General features: G+C 41.4%; 1 protein-coding gene across 2 annotated transcripts in view; it reads left to right on the forward strand.

The window, feature by feature from the left end:
- The window catches only part of CCDC142 (coiled-coil domain containing 142), a 164,429-nt gene that overhangs the window by 59,682 nt on the left and 83,040 nt on the right, over positions 1-21,707 (forward strand). For both annotated transcript variants that reach the window (XM_053704407.1, XM_053704406.1), the window contains one exon: positions 412-498. In XM_053704407.1, coding sequence (XP_053560382.1) covers positions 412-498 — 87 coding nt within the window. The remainder of the gene's footprint in view (positions 1-411; positions 499-21,707) is intronic.

A 21,707-nucleotide genomic window follows, 5' to 3' on the forward strand; every position in this document is an offset into this window, starting at 1 on the left:
TGTGTGTGTGTGTGAGGCTGGTACTGTGTCTGTGTGTGTGTGTGGGGCTGGTACTGTGTGTGTGTGTGTGGGGCTGGTACTGTGTGTGGGGCTGGTACTGTGTGTGTGGGGGGGGGCGCTGGTACTGTGTGTGTGAGGCTGGTACTGTATGTGTGTGTGTGTACCAGCCTCACACACACACTACCAGCCTCTCACACCAACTTGTGCTGTGTGTGATTAGTATTACTGTATATAGTGCACGTGAGACTTGCTACTGGGCAGCACCATATTTCCTCTCTCCCCTTCATGTTGCATATGCTGTGCTGGCAGGTTGACAGGAGTCTGTGTGTGTGATTAGTATTACTGTATATAGTGCACGTGAGACTTGCTACTGGGCAGCACCATATGTCCTCTCTCCCCTTCATGTTGCAGATGCTGTGCCAGAGCTGTGCTGGAAGGAATGCAGGAGGCTGTGTGTGCGTCTTCTCACTACCTCTGTGTTTGTTGCGTGGGATAGAGGTAAGAGGGTTCATGGGCTGTGTGTTCTTTACTCTGTGTGGTCATAAGGAAGTACAGAGCAGCGCACCCCGCTGCAGGTTGTATTGTGAGATGGAACCAAATCGCCATAGAACTAACTGATGAGCTGTTGTTCGTTCCTGGTAGAGCGCTTCTCTCTGCTTATGCAAATTAATATGACCTTGGTAAGGCGCCTTATGGGTGATGGGGGAAACCAGACGTGGACTCCTTGCCCAGTGTGCTTAGAGGAATGTGGCTGCACCTCACTGACGAGGCCCATAGAAGGCCGGAACGATCGTCTGGGGTTGTCATGTTCCTTGTTTAGAGGAGAATTGCCTGGTATTTCGGGCTGGACTGACCTTACTTGGCGGGATCAGATACTTCTGGAGAATCTTCCTCTGTGAAAAGCACACTGGTCTAAAAGAGGCTGCTCCTGGGTGGTAAATCGCCATAGAACAAGCCACTGAGCTGTTGTTCGTTCCTGGTAGAGCGCTTCTCTCTTCGTCTGTGTGTGTATATTTAATGTTTAAGAATACAATCTTACAATATACGTGCTCAGTTAAGCCAAATAGTCACATATATATTGACCAAATAGTTTATTAAGGCTAGGAATTATGCGTGTATTAAATAGACATTTTATAAAAATATATATCCCTGTAATTGAGAAACAGAATATTTTAAAAATGAAATTTCAATTCCTGTTGCCCCAGTGTTCAGTGCGAGAATTACAACCATGAGGGTTAAATTACAATGTGGCATTACCAGTAGCCAATGAGAGCTAAAGGTTTACCCAGAGAATTTCATATGGAATGATTCTAAATTAAAGGAGGAGCTATGTAAAAGAATATAGTCCCCACTATGCAAGAAAGGAAGACAGACTCACTTTGTAAAACAGAGCTATACACACACAGTTTGGCTCTACTTTCTCCGATTCCTGGCTGGGAAACTCTTTTTGGGCAAGAGAGATACTCTGTGACCTGTACCCTTGCAAAATAGTGATACCTTCACGTATGACCATAAGAATATCTGGCATATTGAACTCTCAAATTGGTTTTCTGGTAATGTATTAAGCGGTTTGATGAGGTTATATTTTTAATATTTTAAAGCAAAAGATATTCTTTATTGCTGTAGTTTAATTTTAGCTGGTATTTAAAGAGGTACTTTATAGGTGCAACGCTAGTATTAAATAGACCAGTGTATTTCATGTATTAAATAGACCAGCGCTAAGTCAATTATTATCGAGGAAAGGGTCAGGCATTAATATTTATAAATTCGTTTGAGTTGCTGTGATATATTTTAGAAATTGCAATAGTTGTTGTGGCTAAGTTGGAACTATTTAATGCTATATTAATTGGTATATGTTGAGCTGATAAATTTTGTGTAAAAATCTTTGGTTGATTATTTAAATTATTATAAGACTATTTTGGGTAATATAGTGAATTGTGTTCCCTGGAAATTTCATTAGATTGTGGGAGTTGAGCTAAGATTTCATTGTGAGATTTGTCCAAACATTGTTAAATAAGCTATATATATATTGAATTGGTTAAACCTTCTGGCTATATATAAATTGTTCTACTATAATTCATGTGTGACATTTAATAAGCAATTCATTTTGAGTTAAAGTTAATTTATAGATATGTTGTGTCCATAATACTGAGGTAAAAGGCGATTTAATTGAATAGTAATTTATCTAAATATCTCTATAGCTAACTTTATTTTAATATTGTATTAACCAATTGATATATACATCTGGTCATAGGTGATATTCAGTTACTACATAAATATATTTAATGTGTTCATAGAGATTAACTGGTCATAATTTAGGAATATTTTAAATTGAGATTCAATTTAACTTTTTATAATTCTTTTGTCAAATTTATAGACGTCTCAATAGTATTATTTTGGAGTACACTACAGAGAGTTGATATTTCACTGAAGTGTACTGATATGATTCTACTATATTAATTGGAAATATTGCTGACAGTAATTTCTTCTGTTAAGTGTGATCAGTCCACGGGTCATCATTACTTCTGGGATATTACTCCTCCCCAACAGGAAGTGCAAGAGGATTCACCCAGCAGAGTTGCATATAGCCCCTCCCCTCTACGTCACCCCCAGTCATTCTCTTGCACCCAACGACTAGATAGGATGTGTGAGAGGACTATGGTGATTTTATTTAGTTTATTTCTTCAATCAAAAGTTTGTTATTTTTTAATAGCACCGGAGTGTGTTATTCCTTCTCTGGTAGAGTTTGAAGAAGAATCTACCAGAGTTTTTTACTATGATTTTAGCCGGAGTTGTTAAGATCATATTGCTGTTTCTCGGCCATCTGAGGAGAGGTAAACTTCAGATCAGGGGACAGCGGGCAGTTTATTCTGCAAAAAGGTATGTAGCAGTTTTTATTTTCTAACAATGGAATTGCTGAGAAAATCCTGTCATACCGACATTATATCATGTATGTATAATTTACATTTTAGTATTCTGGGGAATGGTACTTCACTGGAATTACACTGTGTATATAAGATTTTAGCCTAATAGAAATACAACAGGCTTTTTAATAATTCTTAATTATGTTAAACGTTTTTGCTGGAATGTAAAATCGTTTTCATTTTCTGAGGTACTGGGTGAATAAAATGTTTGGGCACTATTTTTCCACTTGGCAGTTGCTGGATCTAATTATGACAGTTTTTTAATCTCTCTCACTGTTGTGTGTGAGGGGGTGGGACCTTTTTTGGCGCTTTTGCTACGCATCAAAAATTTCAGTCAAAAGCTCATTGTTTTTTCCTGCATGTTCCGGTTTATCTCTACAGAACCCAGGGATCTTCAAAGCTAATTTGGAGCACTGTGGCTAAAATCCTGGTCAGCTGATGTAACTTCTAAGTCCAAATTACTTAATATACCTTTCAAGGGACAGACCTTATTTGGGCCTGGTTTGAAAGAAATTATCGCTGACATTACAGGAGGTAAGGGCCACGCCCTACCTCAAGACAAAGCCAAACCTAAGGCTAGACAGTCTAATTTTCGTTCCTTTCGGAATTTCAAAGCAGGAGCAGCATCATCTTCCACTACTCCAAAACAAGAAGGATCTGGTGCTCGCTACAGACGAGGCTGGAGACCTAACCAGTCCTGGAACAAGGGCAAGCAGGCCAGGAAGCCTGCAGCTGCCACTAAAACAGCATGAATTGAGGGCCCCCGATCCGGGATCGGATCTAGTGGGGGGCAGACTTTCTCTTTTCGCCCAGGCTTGGGCAAGAGATGTCCAGGATCCCTGGACGCTAGAGATAATATCTCAGGGATACCTTCTGGTCTTCAAACACTCTCCTCCAAGAGAGAGATTTCATCTGTCAAGGTTGTCGACAAACCAAACAAAGAAAGAAGCGTTTCTACGCTGCATACAAGATCTATTGTTAATGGGAGTAATCCATCCAGTTCCACGGTCGGAACAGGGACAAGGGTTTTACTCAAATCTGTTTGTGGTTCCCAAAAAAGAGGGAACTTTCAGACCAATCCTGGATTTAAAGATCCTAAACAAATTCCTAAGAGTTCCATCATTCAAAATGGAGACTATCCGGACAATTTTACCCATGATCCAAGAAGGTCAGTACATGACCACAGTGGACTTAAAGGACGCTTACCTTCACATACCGATTCACAAAGATCATTACCGGTATCTAAGGTTTGCCTTTCTAGACAGGCATTACCAGTTTGTGGCTCTTCCATTTGGATTGGCTACAGCTCCAAGAATCTTCACAAAGGTTCTAGGTGCTCTTCTGGCGGTACTAAGACCGCGGGGAATTTCGGTAGCTCCTTACCTAGACGACATTCTGATACAAGCTTCAAGCTTTCAAACTGCCAAGTCTCATACAGAGTTAGTACTGGCATTTCTAAGGTCACATGGATGGAAGGTGAACGAAAAGAAAAGTTCACTCGTTCCACTTACAAGAGTTCCCTTCCTGGGGACTCTTATAGATTCTGTAGAAATGAAGATTTACCTGACAGAAGACAAGTTAACAAGACTTCAAAGTGCTTGCTGCACCCTTCATTCCATTCAACACCCGTCGGTGGCTCAATGCATGGAGGTAATCGGCCTAATGGTAGCAGCAATGGACATAGTGCCATTTGCTCGCTTACACCTCAGACCACTGCAATTGTGCATGCTAAGTCAGTGGAATGGGGATTACTCAGACTTGTCCCCTTCTCTGAATCTGGATCAAGAGACCAGAAATTCTCTTCTATGGTGGCTTTCTCGGCCACATCTGTCCAGGGGGATGCCATTCAGCAGACCAGACTGGACAATTGTAACAACAGACGCCAGCCTTCTAGGTTGGGGTGCCGTCTGGAATTCTCTGAAGGCTCAGGGACAGTGGAGTCAGGAGGAGAGTCTCCTGCCAATAAACATTCTGGAATTGAGAGTAGTTCTCAATGCCCTCCTGGCTTGGCCCCAGTTGACAACTCGGGGGTTCATCAGGTTTCAGTCGGACAACATCACGACTGTAGCTTACATCAACCATCAGGGAGGGACAAGGAGCTCCCTAGCAATGATGGAAGTATCAAAGATAATTCGCTGGGCAGAGTCTCACTCTTGCCACCTGTCAGCAATCCACATCCCGGGAGTGGAGAATTGGGAGGCGGATTTCTTAAGTCGTCAGACTTTTCATCCGGGGGAATGGGAACTTCATCCGGAGGTCTTTGCCCAAATACTTCGACGTTGGGGCAAGCCAGAGATAGATCTCATGGCGTCTCGACAGAACGCCAAGCTTCCTCGGTACGGGTCCAGATCCAGGGATCCAGGAGCAGTCCTAATAGATGCCCTGACGGCACCTTGGGACTTCAGGATGGCTTATGTGTTTCCACCCTTCCCGATGCTTCCTCGATTGATTGCCAGAATCAAACAGGAGAGAGCATCAGTGATTCTGATAGCACCTGCATGGCCACGCAGGACTTGGTATGCAGACCTGGTGGACATGTCATCCTGTCCACCTTGGTCTCTACCTCTGAAACAGGACCTCCTGATACAGGGTCCTTTCAAACATCAAAATCTAACTTCTCTGAAGCTGACTGCTTGGAAATTGAACGTTTGATTTTATCAAGACGTGGGTTTTCTGAGTCAGTTATTGACACCTTAATACAGGCCAGGAAGCCTGTTACCAGAAAGATTTACCATAAAATATGGCGTAAATACCTATATTGGTGTGAATCCAAAAGTTACTCTTGGAGTAAGGTTAGGATTCCTAGGATATTGTCTTTTCTACAAGAAGGTTTAGAAAAGGGTTTATCTGCTAGTTCATTGAAGGGACAGATCTCAGCTCTGTCTATTCTGTTACACAAACGTCTGTCAGAAGTGCCAGACGTTCAGGCTTTTTGTCAGGCTTTAGCGAGGATTAAGCCTGTGTTTAAGACTGTTGCTCCACCATGGAGTTTAAATCTTGTTCTTAACGTTTTACAGGGCGTTCCGTTTGAACCCCTCCATTCCATTGATATAAAGTTGTTATCTTGGAAAGTTCTATTTTTAATGGCTATTTCATCGGCTCGAAGAGTCTCTGAATTATCAGCCTTACATTGTGATTCTCCTTATTTGATTTTTCATTCGGATAAGGTAGTTCTGCGTACTAAACCTGGGTTCTTACCCAAGGTAGTCACTAACAGGAATATCAATCAAGAGATTGTTGTTCCATCTTTGTGTCCAAATCCTTCTTCAAAGAAGGAACGTCTTCTGCACAATCTGGATGTAGTTCGTGCCCTAAAATTTTACTTACAGGCAACTAAAGAATTTAGACAGACGTCTTCCCTGTTTGTCGTTTACTCTGGTCAGAGGAGAGGTCAAAAAGCTTCTGCTACCTCTCTCTCTTTTTGGCTTCGTAGCATAATACGTTTAGCCTATGAGACTGCTGGACAGCAACCTCCTGAAAGAATTACAGCTCATTCCACTAGAGCTGTGGCTTCCACTTGGGCCTTTAAGAATGAGGCCTCTGTTGAACAGATTTGCAAGGCTGCAACTTGGTCTTCGCTTCATACTTTTTCCAAATTTTACAAATTTGACACATTTGCTTCCTCAGAGGCTATTTTTGGGAGAAAGGTTCTTCAGGCAGTGGTTCCTTCTGTATAAAAGAGCCTGCCTATCCCTCCCGTCATCCGTGTACTTTTGCTTTGGTATTGGTATCCCAGAAGTAATGATGACCCGTGGACTGATCACACTTAACAGAAGAAAACATAATTTATGCTTACCTGATAAATTCCTTTCTTCTGTAGTGTGATCAGTCCACGGCCCGCCCTGTTTTTTAAGGCAGGTAATTATTTTTAAATTATACTCCAGTCACCACTACACCCTTGGTTCCTCCTTTCTCGTTGGTCTTTGGTCGAATGACTGGGGGTGACGTAGAGGGGAGGGGCTATATGCAACTCTGCTGGGTGAATCCTCTTGCACTTCCTGTTGGGGAGGAGTAATATCCCAGAAGTAATGATGACCCGTGGACTGATCACACTACAGAAGAAAGGAATTTATCAGGTAAGCATAAATTATGTTTTTATATTGCTATAATTATTAATAATCATAATACGTAACACGTTGGTGGCAACTGCTGCTGATAAATACACCAACAGGGTGCTTGTTCCTGCTATGTCTTAGGATTTCCTCCTTGTCTTGAGAGTTCAGCAGTTTAAGTGACATCCCTTGGCGGGGGACGGAGTGCTCTGTGTGCTCTGTCTATTATTACAAGAGACACAGGGATCCCGGCACTTCGGTAAAGATTCACCAACACAGACGATATGGATAAAAAGAAATATTTTTTTATTCCAACGGTAAAAACATCCAACAGAAGAGTAGCAAACGTGTTTTGTCAGCAAAATATGTAACTTCCTCAATAACCTATGGGCTAAGGAGTCGGCAACCATCTTTATATAGCCTAAATGAGACACCTCCTATGTGTTTAACTCCATATATGCCTTGCACTTGCTTGTTGCCAGCACCCATACCCTTATTGTACCACTCATATTGAAAATACATAAAAAAACTTATCTTTTTCAAATTTTTACATCATAATTTTAGTATAAATACAACTTTACAAAAATGAATTTACGTATACAAATACCTGATAATAATAATATATGTATTAACACAATGATTCAACTGGATGAGAACTTTTTTTAACAGATTTCAAATAATAATAATAATAATAATAATAGATACCGTTGTTTAACTCAATAAAACTATCAATTTAGAACTTGATAGCTTCTCATGTTAAATAGATACAATGACTGCAATCAGCCTAGAACTAGAAGCAATATTTACATGCTTTTGTACACACATGAAAAATGTTAAATTTCAAAAAATTCAGTCTACGAACAGCTTTCCATCCCATTCACTATTCAGTCCTACAGGCACTCTGGTTCCTAACTGGAAAATCCAGAAGACTTCCTGCTGCTTCAATCTATTGCCTCCCCTGGCTCTATGCACTGACCGTAAAGAGCTATTAGACGCATTTGTGTAGGGCTATGGGTGTAGTTGATTCTGGATCCTCTATTGCACGTAAGTGATCCTTGAGGAATCTGGTTGTATGACCTACATACTTTATCCCACAGCATCTACACGACAACAAATCTATCACATACTTAGTGTTGCAGCTGATATGCTGTTTGATTTTGAGGAATCTGGTTGTATGACCTACATACCTTATCCCACAGCATCTACACGACAACAAATCTATCACATACTTAGTGTTGCAGCTGATATGCTGTTTGATTTTGAGGAATCTGGTCGTATGACCTACATACCTTATCCCACAGCATCTACACGACAACAAATCTATCACATACTTAGTGTTGCAGTTGATATGCTGTTTGATTTTGAGGAATCTGGTTGTATGACCTACATACTTTATCCCACAGCATCTACACGACAACAAATCTATCACATACTTAGTGTTGCAGTTGATATGCTGTTTGATTTTGAGGAATCTGGTCGTATGACCTACATACTTTATCCCACAGCATCTACACGACAACAAATCTATCACATACTTAGTGTTGCAGTTGATATGCTGTTTGATTTTGAGGAATCTGGTCGTATGACCTACATACTTTATCCCACAGCATCTACACGACAACAAATCTATCACATACTTAGTGTTGCAGTTGATATGCTGTTTGATTTTGAGGAATCTGGTCGTATGACCTACATACTTTATCCCACAGCATCTACATGACAACAAATCTATCACATACTTAGTGTTGCAGTTGATATGCTGTTTGATTTTGAGGAATCTGGTTGTATGACCTACATACCTTATCCCACAGCATCTACACGACAACAAATCTATCACATACTTAGTGTTGCAGTTGATGTGCTGTTTGATTTTGAGGAATCTGATCGTATGACCTACATACCTTATCCCACAGCATCTACACGACAACAAATCAATCACATACTTAGTGTTGCAGTTGATGTGCTGTTTGATTTTGAGGAATCTGGTTGTATGACCTACATACTTTATCCCACAGCATCTACACGACAACAAATCTATCACATACTTAGTGTTGCAGTTGATATGCTGTTTGATTTTGAGGAATCTGGTCGTATGACCTACATACCTTATCCCACAGCATCTACACGACAACAAATCTATCACATACTTACAGGCCCATTTATCAAGCTCCGTATGGAGCTTGAAGGGCCGTGTTTCTGGCGAGTCTTCAGACTCGCCAGAAACACAACTTATGAAGCAGCGGTCTAAAGACTGGTCGCAGGCTTATTAATAACAATTCATAACTTTTCAAATGTATGTTTAAAACGTTTACTGGCATGTTAATCGTTTTTTGTGAGGTACTTGGTGATAAAACTTATTGGAGCATGATTTTTACCACATGGCCATCTTTGTTTTCTGCATAGAAACAGTTATCTGAGCTTCCCCACTGTTGTAATACGAGTTGGAGGGGCCTATTTTAGCGCTTTTTTGCGCAGTAAAAATTCAGTCACAATCTGTCTACTTCATCCTCCATGATCCAGATCGTCTCTAGAGAGCTCAGGGGTCTTCAAAATTCATTTTGAGGGAGGTAATCAGTCACAGCAGACCTGTGACAGTGTGTTTTGACTGTGAGAAAAACGTTAATTATTAAATTGTTATCCGTTTTTGGGTATTAAGGGGTTAATCATCCATTTGCTGGTGGGTGCAATCCTTTGCTAACTTAATACATTTACTGTGAAAAATTGGTTGCTATAACTAATTTGGTTCATTGTTATTTCAACTGTGTCAGTTTTTCTGTGCTTCTTAAAGGCACAGTAGCGTTTTTTATATTGCTTGTAAATTTATTTAGAAAAGTATTTCCAAGCTTGCTAGTCTCATTGCTAGTCTGTTTAAACATGTTTGACACAGATGAATCTCTTTGTTCACTATGTTTAAAGGCCAATGTGGAACCCAATAGAAATTTGTGTACTAATTGCATTGATGTTACTTTAAATAAAAGTCAATCTTTACATGCAAAGAAATTATCACCAGACAACGAGGGGGAAGTTATGCCGACTAACTCTCCTCACGTGTCAGTACCTTCGCCTCCCGCTCAGGAGGTGCGTGATTTTGTGGCGCCAAGTACATCAGGGAGGCCCTTACAAATCACTTTGCAAGACATGGCTACTGTTATGACAGAAGTATTATCTAAATTGCCAGAATTAAGAGGCTAGCGCGATAGCTCTGGGTTAAGGACAGAGCGCGCGGATGAGGTGAGAGCCATGTCAGATACTGCGTCACAGTTTGCAGAACGTGAAGACGGAGAGCTTCATTCTGTGGGTGACTGATCTGATCCAGGGATTTCTAATTATAAATTTAAGCTTGAGAACCTCCGCATATTGCTAGGGGAGGTATTAGCGGCTCTGAATGATTGTAACACGGTTGCAATTCCAGAAAAATTATGTAGGTTGGATAGATACTATGCGGTACCAGTGTGTACTGACGTGTTTCCTATACCTAAAAGGCTTACAGAGATTATTAGCAAGGAGTGGGATAGACCTGGTGTGCCTTTTTCCCCTCCTCCCATATTTAGGAAAATGTTTCCTATAGACGCCACCACACGAGACTTATGGCAGACGGTCCCTAAGGTGGAGGGAGCAGTTTCTACTTTAGCTAAGCGTACCACTATCCCGGTGGAGGATAGTTGTACCTTTTTAGATCCAATGGATAAGAAATTAGAGGGTTACCTTAAGAAAATGTTTGTTCAACAAGGTTTTATCTTACAGCCCCTTGCATGCATTGCGCCTGTCACTGCTGCGGCGGCATTCTTGTTTGAGTCTCTGGAAGAGGCTATTCGCACAGCTCCATTGGATGAAATTATGAATAAGCTTAAAGCACTTAAGCTAGCTAACGCATTTGTTTCTGATGCCGTCGTACATTTAACCAAACTTACGGCTAAGAACTCCGGATTCGCCATCCAAGCGCACAGAGCGCTATGGCTTAAATCCTGGTCAGCTGACGTGACATCTAAATTGCTTAATATTCCTTTCAAAGGGCAGACCTTATTCGGGCCCGGCTTGAAAGAAATTATCGCTGACATTACCGGAGGTAAGGGCCATGCTCTACCTCAGGACAGGGCCAAATCAAAGGCCAAACAGTCTAATTTTCGTGCCTTTCGTAACTTCAAAGCAGGAGCAGCATCAACTTCCTCCGCTCCAAAACAGGAAGGAGCTGTTGCTCGTTACAGGCAGGGCTGGAAAGTTAACCAGTCCTGGAACAAGGGCAAGCAGGCCAAGAAACCTGCTGCTGCCCCTAAGACAGCATGAAGAGCGGGCCCCCTATCCGGAAACGGATCTAGTGGGGGGCAGGCTTTCTCTCTTCGCCCAGGCTTGGGCAAGGGATGTCCAGGATCCCTGGGCGTTGGAGATCATATCTCAGGGATATCTCCTGGACTTCAAAACTTCTCCTCCACGAGGGAGATTTCATCTTTCAAGGTTATCAGCAAACCAAATAAAGAAAGAGGCGTTTCTACGCTGTGTACAAGACCTCTTACTAATGGGGGTGATCCACCCAGTTCCGCGGACGGAACACGGGCAAGGATTCTATTCAAATCTATTTGTGGCTCCCAAGAAAGAGGGAACCTTCAGACCAATCTTGGACTTAAAAATCCTAAACAAATTTCTAAGAGTTCCATCATTCAAAATGGAAACTATTCGAACCATCCTTCCCATGATCCAAGAGGGTCAGTACATGACCACAGTGGACTTAAAGGATGCCTACCTTCACATACCGATTCACAAGAATCATTATCGGTACCTAAGATTTGCTTTCCTAGACAGGCATTACCAGTTTGTAGCTCTTCCCTTCGGATTAGCTACGGCTCCAAGAATCTTTACAAAAGTTCTGGGCTCACTTCTGGCGGTACTAAGACCGCGAGGCATAGCGGTGACTCCGTACCTAGACGACATTCTGATACAAGCGTCAAGTTTTCAAACTGCCAAGTCTCATACAGAGATAGTTCTGGCATTTCTGAGGTCGCATGGGTGGAAGGTGAACGTGGAAAAGAGTTCTCTATTACCACTTACAAGGGTTCCCTTTCTAGGGACTCTTATAGATTCTGTAGAGATGAAAATTTACCTGACAGAGGCCAGGTTATCAAAACTTCTAAATGCTTGCCGTGTTCTTCATTCCATTCCACACCCGTCAGTAGCTCAGTGCATGGAAGTAATCGGCTTAATGGTAGCGGCAATGGACATAGTACCATTTGCGCGCCTGCATCTCAGAGCGCTGCAATTGTGCATGCTAAGTCAGTGGAACAGGGATTACTCAGATTTGTCCCCCCTGCTAAATCTGGATCAAGAGACCAGAGATTCTCTTCTATGGTGGCTTTCTCAGCCACATCTGTCCAAGGGGATGACCTTTCGCAGGCCAGATTGGACGATTGTAACAACAGACGCCAGCCTTCTAGGCTGGGGCGCTGTTTGGAACTCCCTGAAGGCTCAGGGACTATGGACTCAGGAGGAGAAACTCCTCCCAATAAATATTCTGGAATTAAGAGCAATATTCAATGCTCTCCTAGCTTGGCCTCAGTTAGCAACTCTGAGGTTCATCAGATTTCAGTCGGACAACATCACGACTGTGGCTTACATCAACCATCAAGGGGGAACCAGAAGTTCCCTAGCGATGTTGGAAGTCTCAAAGATAATTCGCTGGGCAGAGTCTCACTCTTGCCACCTGTCAGGGATTTACATCCCTGGCGTGGAGAACTGGGAGGCGGATTTTCTAAGTCGCCAGACTTTTCATCCGGGGGAGTGGGAACTTCATCCGGAGGTCTTTGCGCAACTGATTCATCGTTGGGGCAAACCAGATCTGGATCTCATGGCGTCTCGCCAGAACGCCAAGCTTCCTTGTTACAGATCCAGGTCCAGGGACCCGGGAGCGGTGCTGATAGATGCTCTGACAGCCCCTTGGGTCTTCAACATGGCTTATGTGTTTCCACTATTCCCGATGCTTCCTCGTTTGATTGCCAAGATCAAACAGGAGAGAGCTTCGGTGATTCTGATAGCGCCTGCGTGGCCACGCAGGACCTGGTATGCAGACCTAGTGGACATGTCGTCCTGTCCACCGTGGTCTCTGCCTCTGAGACGGGACCTTCTAATTCAGGGTTCTTTCAACCATCCAAATCTAATTTCTCTGAGGCTGACTGCATGGAGATTGAACGCTTGATTCTATCAAAGCGTGGCTTCTTGGAGTCGGTTATTGATACCTTAATACAGGCTAGGAAGCCTGTTACCAGAAAAATTTACCATAAGATATGGCGTAAATATTTATATTGGTGCGAATCCAAGAGTTACTCATGGAGTAAGGTTAGGATTCCTAGGATATTGTCCTTTCTACAAGACGGTTTAGAAAAGGGCTTATCTGCTAGTTCGTTAAAGGGACAGATTTCTGCTCTGTCTATTCTTCTACACAAACGTCTGGCTGAAGTTCCAGACGTTCAGGCTTTTTGTCAGGCTTTAGCTAGGATTAAGCCTGTGTTTAAGACTGTTGCTCCGCCGTGGAGCTTAAACTTAGTTCTTAACGTTCTTCAAGGCGTTCCATTTGAACCCCTTCATTCCATTGATATCAAGCTGTTATCCTGGAAGGTTCTGTTTTTTATGGATATTTCCTCGGCTCGAAGAGTCTCTGAGTTATCTGCCTTACATTGTGATTCTCCTTATCTGATTTTTCATTCAGACAAGGTAGTTCTGCGTACTAAACCTGGGTTCTTACCTAAGGTAGTTACTAACAGGAATATCAATCAAGAGATTGTTGTTCCATCACTGTGTCCTAACCCTTCTTCAAAGAAGGAACGACTTTTACATAATCTGGACGTAGTCCGTGCCCTGAAGTTCTATTTGCAGGCAACTAAAGATTTTCGTCAAACTTCTTCCCTGTTTGTCGTTTACTCTGGACAGAGAAGAGGTCAAAAGGCTTTGGCTACCTCTCTCTCTTTTTGGCTTCGTAGCATAATACGTTTAGCCTATGAGACTGCTGGTCAGCAGCCTCCTGAAAGGATTACAGCTCATTCTACTAGAGCTGTGGCTTCCACCTGGGCCTTTAAAAATGAGGCCTCTGTTGAACAGATTTGCAAGGCTGCAACTTGGTCTTCACTTCACACTTTTTCAAAATTTTACAAATTTGACACTTTTGCTTCTTCGGGGGCTATTTTTGGGAGAAAGGTTCTACAGGCAGTGGTTCCTTCCGTTTAAAGTTCCTGCCTTGTCCCTCCCTTCATCCGTGTACTTTAGCTTTGGTATTGGTATTCCATAAGTAATGGATGACCCGTGGACTGACTACACTTAACAAGAGAAAACATAATTTATGCTTATAAAAAGTCAATTTTCGTGTGAGCACCTGAACAACTGCACAGTCTTTATGTTTAGTAAAAGTTAAAGTTAACTTCTGTTCCTTTGAATATTAGCCGGAACAGGTGGTATTTGTTAAAGACTCACCCCGCTTGAGGATCCCTGCCAGGTACCGCAGCTGTAAAGGAGACTCGCCCGTCCACAGAGAGCGTGCATTCACATTCCGATTTGCTTTTAGGCCGTGGGTTTGCTCAGTCAGAGTCCCTTCATATGCCTCCGGCTTCGTCACTGCTCTCCTCCTGGGCCGTTGCTCCACTTGCGGAAATCTGCGGTGACTTGGCGTGTGACGTCACCGATCCTTTTGGCTCGCGGCTTCTGGATCCTTTCGCCGTCGGATCAACCTCAGGTGTTGGCTTAATCACCTTGCGGATATGGAAGTATCAGTGTGCTTGCTCCGTTTCTCAAATAGCAAAATACAAAGTGATGAGCTGCACCAGAGTACTTCTTTTAAAATGACTTTATTGTAGGTCACCAATAACTTCACCAGGGAAGTAATAACAAAGAAGGGGGCTTGGTGGTGTGTGTGGATAACACCCAAAGAGCTATTGCTGACGCGTTTCAGCCGATAGGGCCGTAGTCGTAGCATAAAGCTCTTAATCTCAACTACCTTTAAATACCTTGTGCACAATTGTGATTGGATAAAAACATTTATCCTGGGCGTTATCCTGAACACACCTATTTATTCCAGTTTCACATACATCGGTTCTAAATAGAAACAATTGTTACATACTGTTAACTAGTCACAAAATGTATATAAATCATCATTGCAAGCATCAAAAGCGAAAAATCAAAACATTATAATACGTTAGTATACTCGAATTATTCAAAATATTTTAATTCGTTACATAACAGAAAAACTTTTATAGTGCTTAAATACACTTGCTCTATTTCTGGGAACAAGGCTGAATGAAACTTCCCAATAATAATTGTTAAATTGTTCTTTTTATAACATTCTGTTATATATTGTCATTAACTACTTACTTGTGTTTATGATTACTTAAAAATTGCTATAGTAGGAGGTGGGAATAGTTTAAGCTGTCAATGCTGCTCTTTTAATTAAACGAAGATTAACAATAAATAAAGCATATATATATATATGCAGGTAAAACGTACCAATTCTTCTTGGGTCATTCTGAATACACAGACCAAGAACTATTCCCAGAAATTGATGATATCAAACTCCGAATTTAAACCTAGTGGTATTCTTGTTCTTAGCCTATGTATCCAGAACGCTTCCCTTTTGGACAAGAGCTTATCCCTATCCCCACCTCTAGTTTTACAAGTTACTTTTTCAATAATGGTCCACCTTAAAGTGTCAGCTTTTTTGTTGTGTTTCAAATTGAAATGCTGTATCAACGGAGTAGTCAGTTTACCTGCCTTAATATTATTTACATGTTCACGGATTCTATCTCGTGTTTCTCTAGAAGTGAGACCCGTATATTGGACTCCACATTCTACACAAGTAAGTAAATATACCACGTAAGTGGCTCTACAGTTAAGGCAGGAATAGTGATTAAATCTCTCCCCTGTTACTGTACTCGAGAAGCCTTCTCCACTTTGGAGATAACTGCATGCTATGCATGACGTGTAGCTACACTTGTATACTCCTTTAAACCTTAACCACGATGAATGGTCTGGTCTCATGGAGTATAACTGTGTGGGGGCAAGAATGTTTCCTAAAGTTTTCCCTCTCTTAAAGGCATATCTGCATCCTCGTGTGACTATATCTTTAAGATCATCATCAGCTGACAACATACGGAAATGTTTCCGTATGATGTTGCAGACCTGATGGTATTGGTTACTGTACCCTGTGATGAAAGTGACACCCTTTGAGATTTCATGTTTGGTTGTTTTTTCTGTTTTTAAAAACTCTGACCGATCTCTCTTCGCTATGTCCATCTTAATCAAGGACACCTCCTTTCTGTTATATCCTCTCTGGCATAAGCGGTTTTCCAAGTCTAAAGCTTGTTTCTCATACTCCTCTTGTGTGGTACAGTTTCGTCTGAGACGTATGAACTGTCCTTTTGTGACTGATCTGAAAACCCTTCTGGGGTGATTGCTTCTTGCGTGAAGCAATGTGTTCCCAGAAATGGGTTTTCTATACACCTTGGTGTGTATCTTGTTGCCCTTACTCATAAGGGTCACATCCAGATAATTTAGTTGGCTCGCATTGTACTCAAAGGTAAATTTGATTCCTACAGTGTTGTCATTTAGGTACATAAGAAAATCTCTGGCTTCTTTTTCATTGCCCTCCCAGATGATCAAAAGATCATCTATGTATCTCTTGTAATATTTTATCTTATTTGTCCAAGGCCCACCACATCCATAGATGTGGGACAGCTCCCACCACCCCATAAAGAGGTTGGCATAGGAGGGGGCAAACTTGGCCCCCATAGCTGTCCCACATCTCTGGAGGTAGTGGACCCCTTCAAACAGAAAAAAATTGTGGGTCAATAGAAACTCAGTTACCCTTAAAATGTACTGACAAAAATGTGAATCAAAAGTAGTCATTCGTTTTAAAAAGAAAGATATCGCTTCCAGACCTTTTTTATGAGGAATGGATGAGTACAATGCAGTTACATCTATGGATAACCAACTAAAATTTTCTTGCCAAGATATAGATTCAAGTTCAATCAAAAGTTGCTTGGTGTCTCTCAGATAACTAAATAAATTTGACACCATTGGCTGCAAAATGGAATCCAACCACTGAGACATTGGCTCGATGAGAGAGCCAATGCCACTAATGATTGGACGGCCCTTTACTTCTGTTAATGACTTGTGAACTTTTGGCAGGAAATTGAAGATCAGCATAACAGGGGAATCAACCATTAAGAACTTACATGATTTGTCATCGAGAAAGCCTGCTTCTTTACCATCATCAATTAGATGTGATAATTCTCGACTGAACCTTAATGTAGGGTCACTTAGTAATTGTAAATACTGAGATGGGTCCGATAGCTGTCGTGTTGCCTCCTGAACAAAGAAGCTCCTGTCCATGACAACTACCGACCCACCCTTGTCTGCTGACCTTATGACCCGATTCTTGTCCCCCTTGAGTTCTTTAAGAGCTGCTGCCTCTTCTCTATTTAGGTTCTGATGTGTAGTGGTTCTAACCACATAGGCTAGTTCAGTCAGATCTTTCTCTACTCTTTTTTGAAACTGTTCCAAAATATTCCCTCTTACCTGTATGGGATAAAATTTAGAGGCACAGGAAAGACTTGGGCCACTATGTACCATATTTGTGTCTGAGGATAATTCCATACTGGAGTTTTCAAGAATTAAATTCTCTAATGTCTCCAAATCACACACTTCCTGAAACGTCAAAGCTTCAATTAAACCAGATTTATTTGTCACATCAATTATAGCAATGTTCAGATCATCATTATCACCCATATTCTTTTGTGCAAAATACTTTTTAACTGTTAGATTCCTGATCAGTTTATTTACGTCCACCAGTGTTTGAAACAGATTGAAAGTATCAGCTGGCACGAAACTTAAGCCATAATTTAAAACTTTTGTTTCAATACAACTGAGTGGACGCGATGAAAGATTGATCACCGAATCTAACAGTATTTCGTTCTTGATCTGCCCCTCCTGGGGGGTTGTCGCTGCTGTAAAGGACCTTCTTTTAGAATCCCTTTCCCTTTTGTATCGCTTCCCCCCCCTTCGAACCCTTGTGGGACTTTGGAAAAAACCTGCGCTATGTCTGATCTATCCTGTTCTCTTTGGAACCCTCTATCTGTCTCTTGTTCTAAGGCCTGATACCGAGAAGCCTCAACCTCTGTGGGTGTAGTTGCTAAATGAGTTAAGGAGTTCTCTGGGTTTGTGTTTGTGTGAGAAGCCCTCTCCTGTACTATATTTTCTTCCTCTCCAGATGTAGAACAATCACCCGAGGACTCTGCCTCACTTTCATTAAAAGTTACTTTTTTAGACTTGAAAGCTAATTTATTTGATCTTTTACCTGACTTCTTGCTTTTTGGAAATCTTTTTTGATCGTTCTCCCTTCTATAGTTAGTTCTTTGCTTTCGGTTCCAAATATAAATTTTATTATTCTCATAATCACTAAGATCCCTTAGGTATTTATCATGTTTAATGGCCATGATCAATGCTTTAGACTCTGCTATAGTAGCCTGTAAAATTGAGTCATATTTTTGAAACTTTAACTCTTTGCTGCGTATATTTAGTTCAATCTGCAAAACATCAATCTCTCTAGAAACAGTAACTAACATTTTAGATTTAAACTCAATCAACATTCCCATCAATTTTAATGAACAGTCCGATAAGACCCCATTCCAGACTCTTATGAACTCTTCATCTTCCACCTGAAATGTGGGGAATTTATTGACCCTTAGACCACGGGGTATCATTCCCTGCTTTAAATATTTCTGCAGTGTCCAAATGTCCCATTTTAATCTTATTTCTTTATCCAGGAGGGATTCAAGATGCTCGAATAACTTGCTTAAACTGTAAGTAGAAAATTCAGAGGAAAATACATTTTCTATTTCTGTGGTATTTTCCAAACGTTCATCAGAAGTTTGCAATGAATAAAATTTTATGCTTACCTGATAAATTTATTTCTCTTGTAGTGTAGTCAGTCCACGGCCCGCCCTGTCTTTAAGGCAGATCTAAATTTTAATTAAACTCCAGTCACCACTGCACCCTATGGTTTCTCCTTTCTCGTCTGGTTTTGGTCGAATGACTGAATATGACATGTGAGGGGAGGAGCTATATAGCAGCTCTGCTTGGGTGATCCTCTTGCAGTTTCCTGTTAGGAAGAGATATATTCCATAAGTAATGGATGACCCTAGGCTGACTACACTACAAGAGAAATAAATTTATCAGGTAAGCATAAATTATGTTTTTTCACAATTTTAGGTTTCTCACTGAAATCATTTACAAACAGCTTGTGCAATTATGACACAAATGGTTGTAAATGCTTCTCTGGGATCCCCTTGGTTCAGAAATAGCAGACATATATGACTTTGGGGTTGCTTTTTGGTACTTGGAAGGCCGCTAGATGCCGCTGCGCATCACACGTGTATTATGGCTAGCAGTGAAGGGGTTAATTAGGTAGCTTGTATTGAGCTTGCAGGGTTAATTTTAGCTTTAGTATAGAGATCAGCCTCCCACCTGAAACATCAGACCCCCTGATCCCTCCCAAACAGCTCTCTTCCATCCCCCACCCCACAAATGTCCCCGCCATCTTAAGTACTGGCAGAAAGTCTGCCAGTACTGAAATAAAAGGTGTTTTTTTTTTTATAGCATATTTACATATGCTGTGGTGTAGCATCCCCCCTTAGCCCCCAACCTCCCTGACCCCCCCCCCCCCCAAACAGCTCTCTAACCCTCCCCATCTGCCTTATTGGCGGCCATCTTGGGTACTGGCAGCTGTCTGCCAGTACCCAGTTTGCAAAAAAAAGTAGTTTTTTCTGTTTTTCTGTTTTTTTTTTTTTTGTTTTTTTTTCTGCAATAACCGGAAAGCGGCTGGAAGCGAGCAGGATCGCTTCCAGCCGCTTTAAACCCCTAATGTTGTACAGGGTACGTCGCTGGTCTTTTAAGACCAGGTTGTGTGCGACGTACCCTGTACGACATGCGTCGTTAAGGGGTTAAACATATCATTTCTTTCCATTTGATCCACCTGTGCCTTCGCCATATTTAATTGCTTTAAATTATATCCCCTAGATTAAAAATCTATGTGTAGTCTCCTGTGAATGTAGGTTATAATCATCCTGGGAGGTACAATTCCTTTTCACTCTCATATATTGACTTTTAGGAATAGCCTTAAAGGGACACTGAACCCAAATTTTTTCTTTTGTGATTCAGATATAGCATGCAATTTTAAACAACTAAACAGTCTATTAGCAAATGTTCTTCATTCTCTTGGTATCTTTATTTGAAAAGCAAAAATGTAAGTTTAAATGCCGGCCCATTTTGGTGAACAACCTGGGTTGTTCTAGCTGATTGGTGGATAAATTCATCCACCAATAAACAAGTGCTCTCCAAGGTTCTAGACTTTCTTTTTCAAATAAATATAGCAAGAGATGAAGAAAAATTGATAATGGGAGTAAATTAGAAAGTTGCTTAAAATTCCAAGCTCTATCTGAATCACAAAAGAAAAACTTGTGGTTCAGTGTCCCTTTAATTACATGGCCAGGGTGGCAGGATCTAGCATTGAGAATAGTATTGCCTGCTGTTGGTTTTCTATATAGTTTTACTACAATATCAGTTTTTTGTTCATTTGTCTTAAGCATAACATCCAAGTATGGAATGGATGTCTTCGAGTATTCCATAGTAAAATCCAAATTCAGATTGTTCTGTTTAAAATACATCAATAAATCATGTGGATCATTTATTTCACCAAGCCCCCAGACAAACAGCATGTCGTCTTTATATACCTGCCATAGTACTGAATACAATCCCTGAAGGGATTTCCATCTACAAAAATGTGGAACATCTCCCACCAAGCTAAATATAGGTTGGCGTATGTGAGAGCAAATTGCGCTCCCATTGCTGTTCCAGGCTTATGGAGAAAGAAATCCCCTCCAATTAAAAAGAGGTTATGCGTCAAGAGATATTCAATAGAGCTCATAATAAATTCCTTAGTGTTGGCATCATATCCCGAATATCTCTCCAAAAAGAATTAAATTGCCTGTATGCCAAGCTTTTGACGGGGTGAGGTGGTAGTATCTATGGGAAACCCTGCGCGCTTTCGGAATTCCAGAGAAATTCATTCTATCAATTCAAGCTCTTTATACATGTCCGACAGCCAGAGTCAAAGGCGTAGGGTTTCAATCCAATAGTTTTGCAATATCGAATGGGACGAGACAGGGGTGCCCCCTCTCCCCGCTCCTGTTCGCGCTTGCCATTGAGCCGCTCGCTCAGGCTATAAGGGCAGATCCAGATATTTCTGAAGTTCTGATGGGGTCTTCTCAGCATATTATCTCATTATATGCGGATGATATCACGCTTATGCTCACGAACCCGCTGAGGTCGCTCCCAGCAGTGTTCAAGATAATCTCTCAGTTTAAGGCACTTAGCCATTATAAACTCAACTTCTCTAAAACAGAAGCCCTATATATCAACATCCCAGCACATGACCTTTCCTCCCTACAGAGACAATACAAGTTTCAATGGTCTCCCTGTTTTATTAAACTACTTGGTATCCACCTTTCTCCTAGCATGTCCTCGGTCATCTCTAAAAACTTTACAGAAAGACTTCCTGAGTGGAAAAAACTTTTAGACTCCTGGGACTTCCATGAAATTTCTTGGACAGGCAGGATTGCTGCCATTAAAATGTCCTTCATCCCTAAGGTTACTTATTTATTCCGCTCACTTCCAATTCTCAACAAGCTCCAGAGCCTTATCT

This window comes from Bombina bombina, chromosome 2, assembly GCF_027579735.1.
Source record: "Bombina bombina isolate aBomBom1 chromosome 2, aBomBom1.pri, whole genome shotgun sequence".
Classification (NCBI taxonomy): domain Eukaryota; kingdom Metazoa; phylum Chordata; class Amphibia; order Anura; family Bombinatoridae; genus Bombina; species Bombina bombina.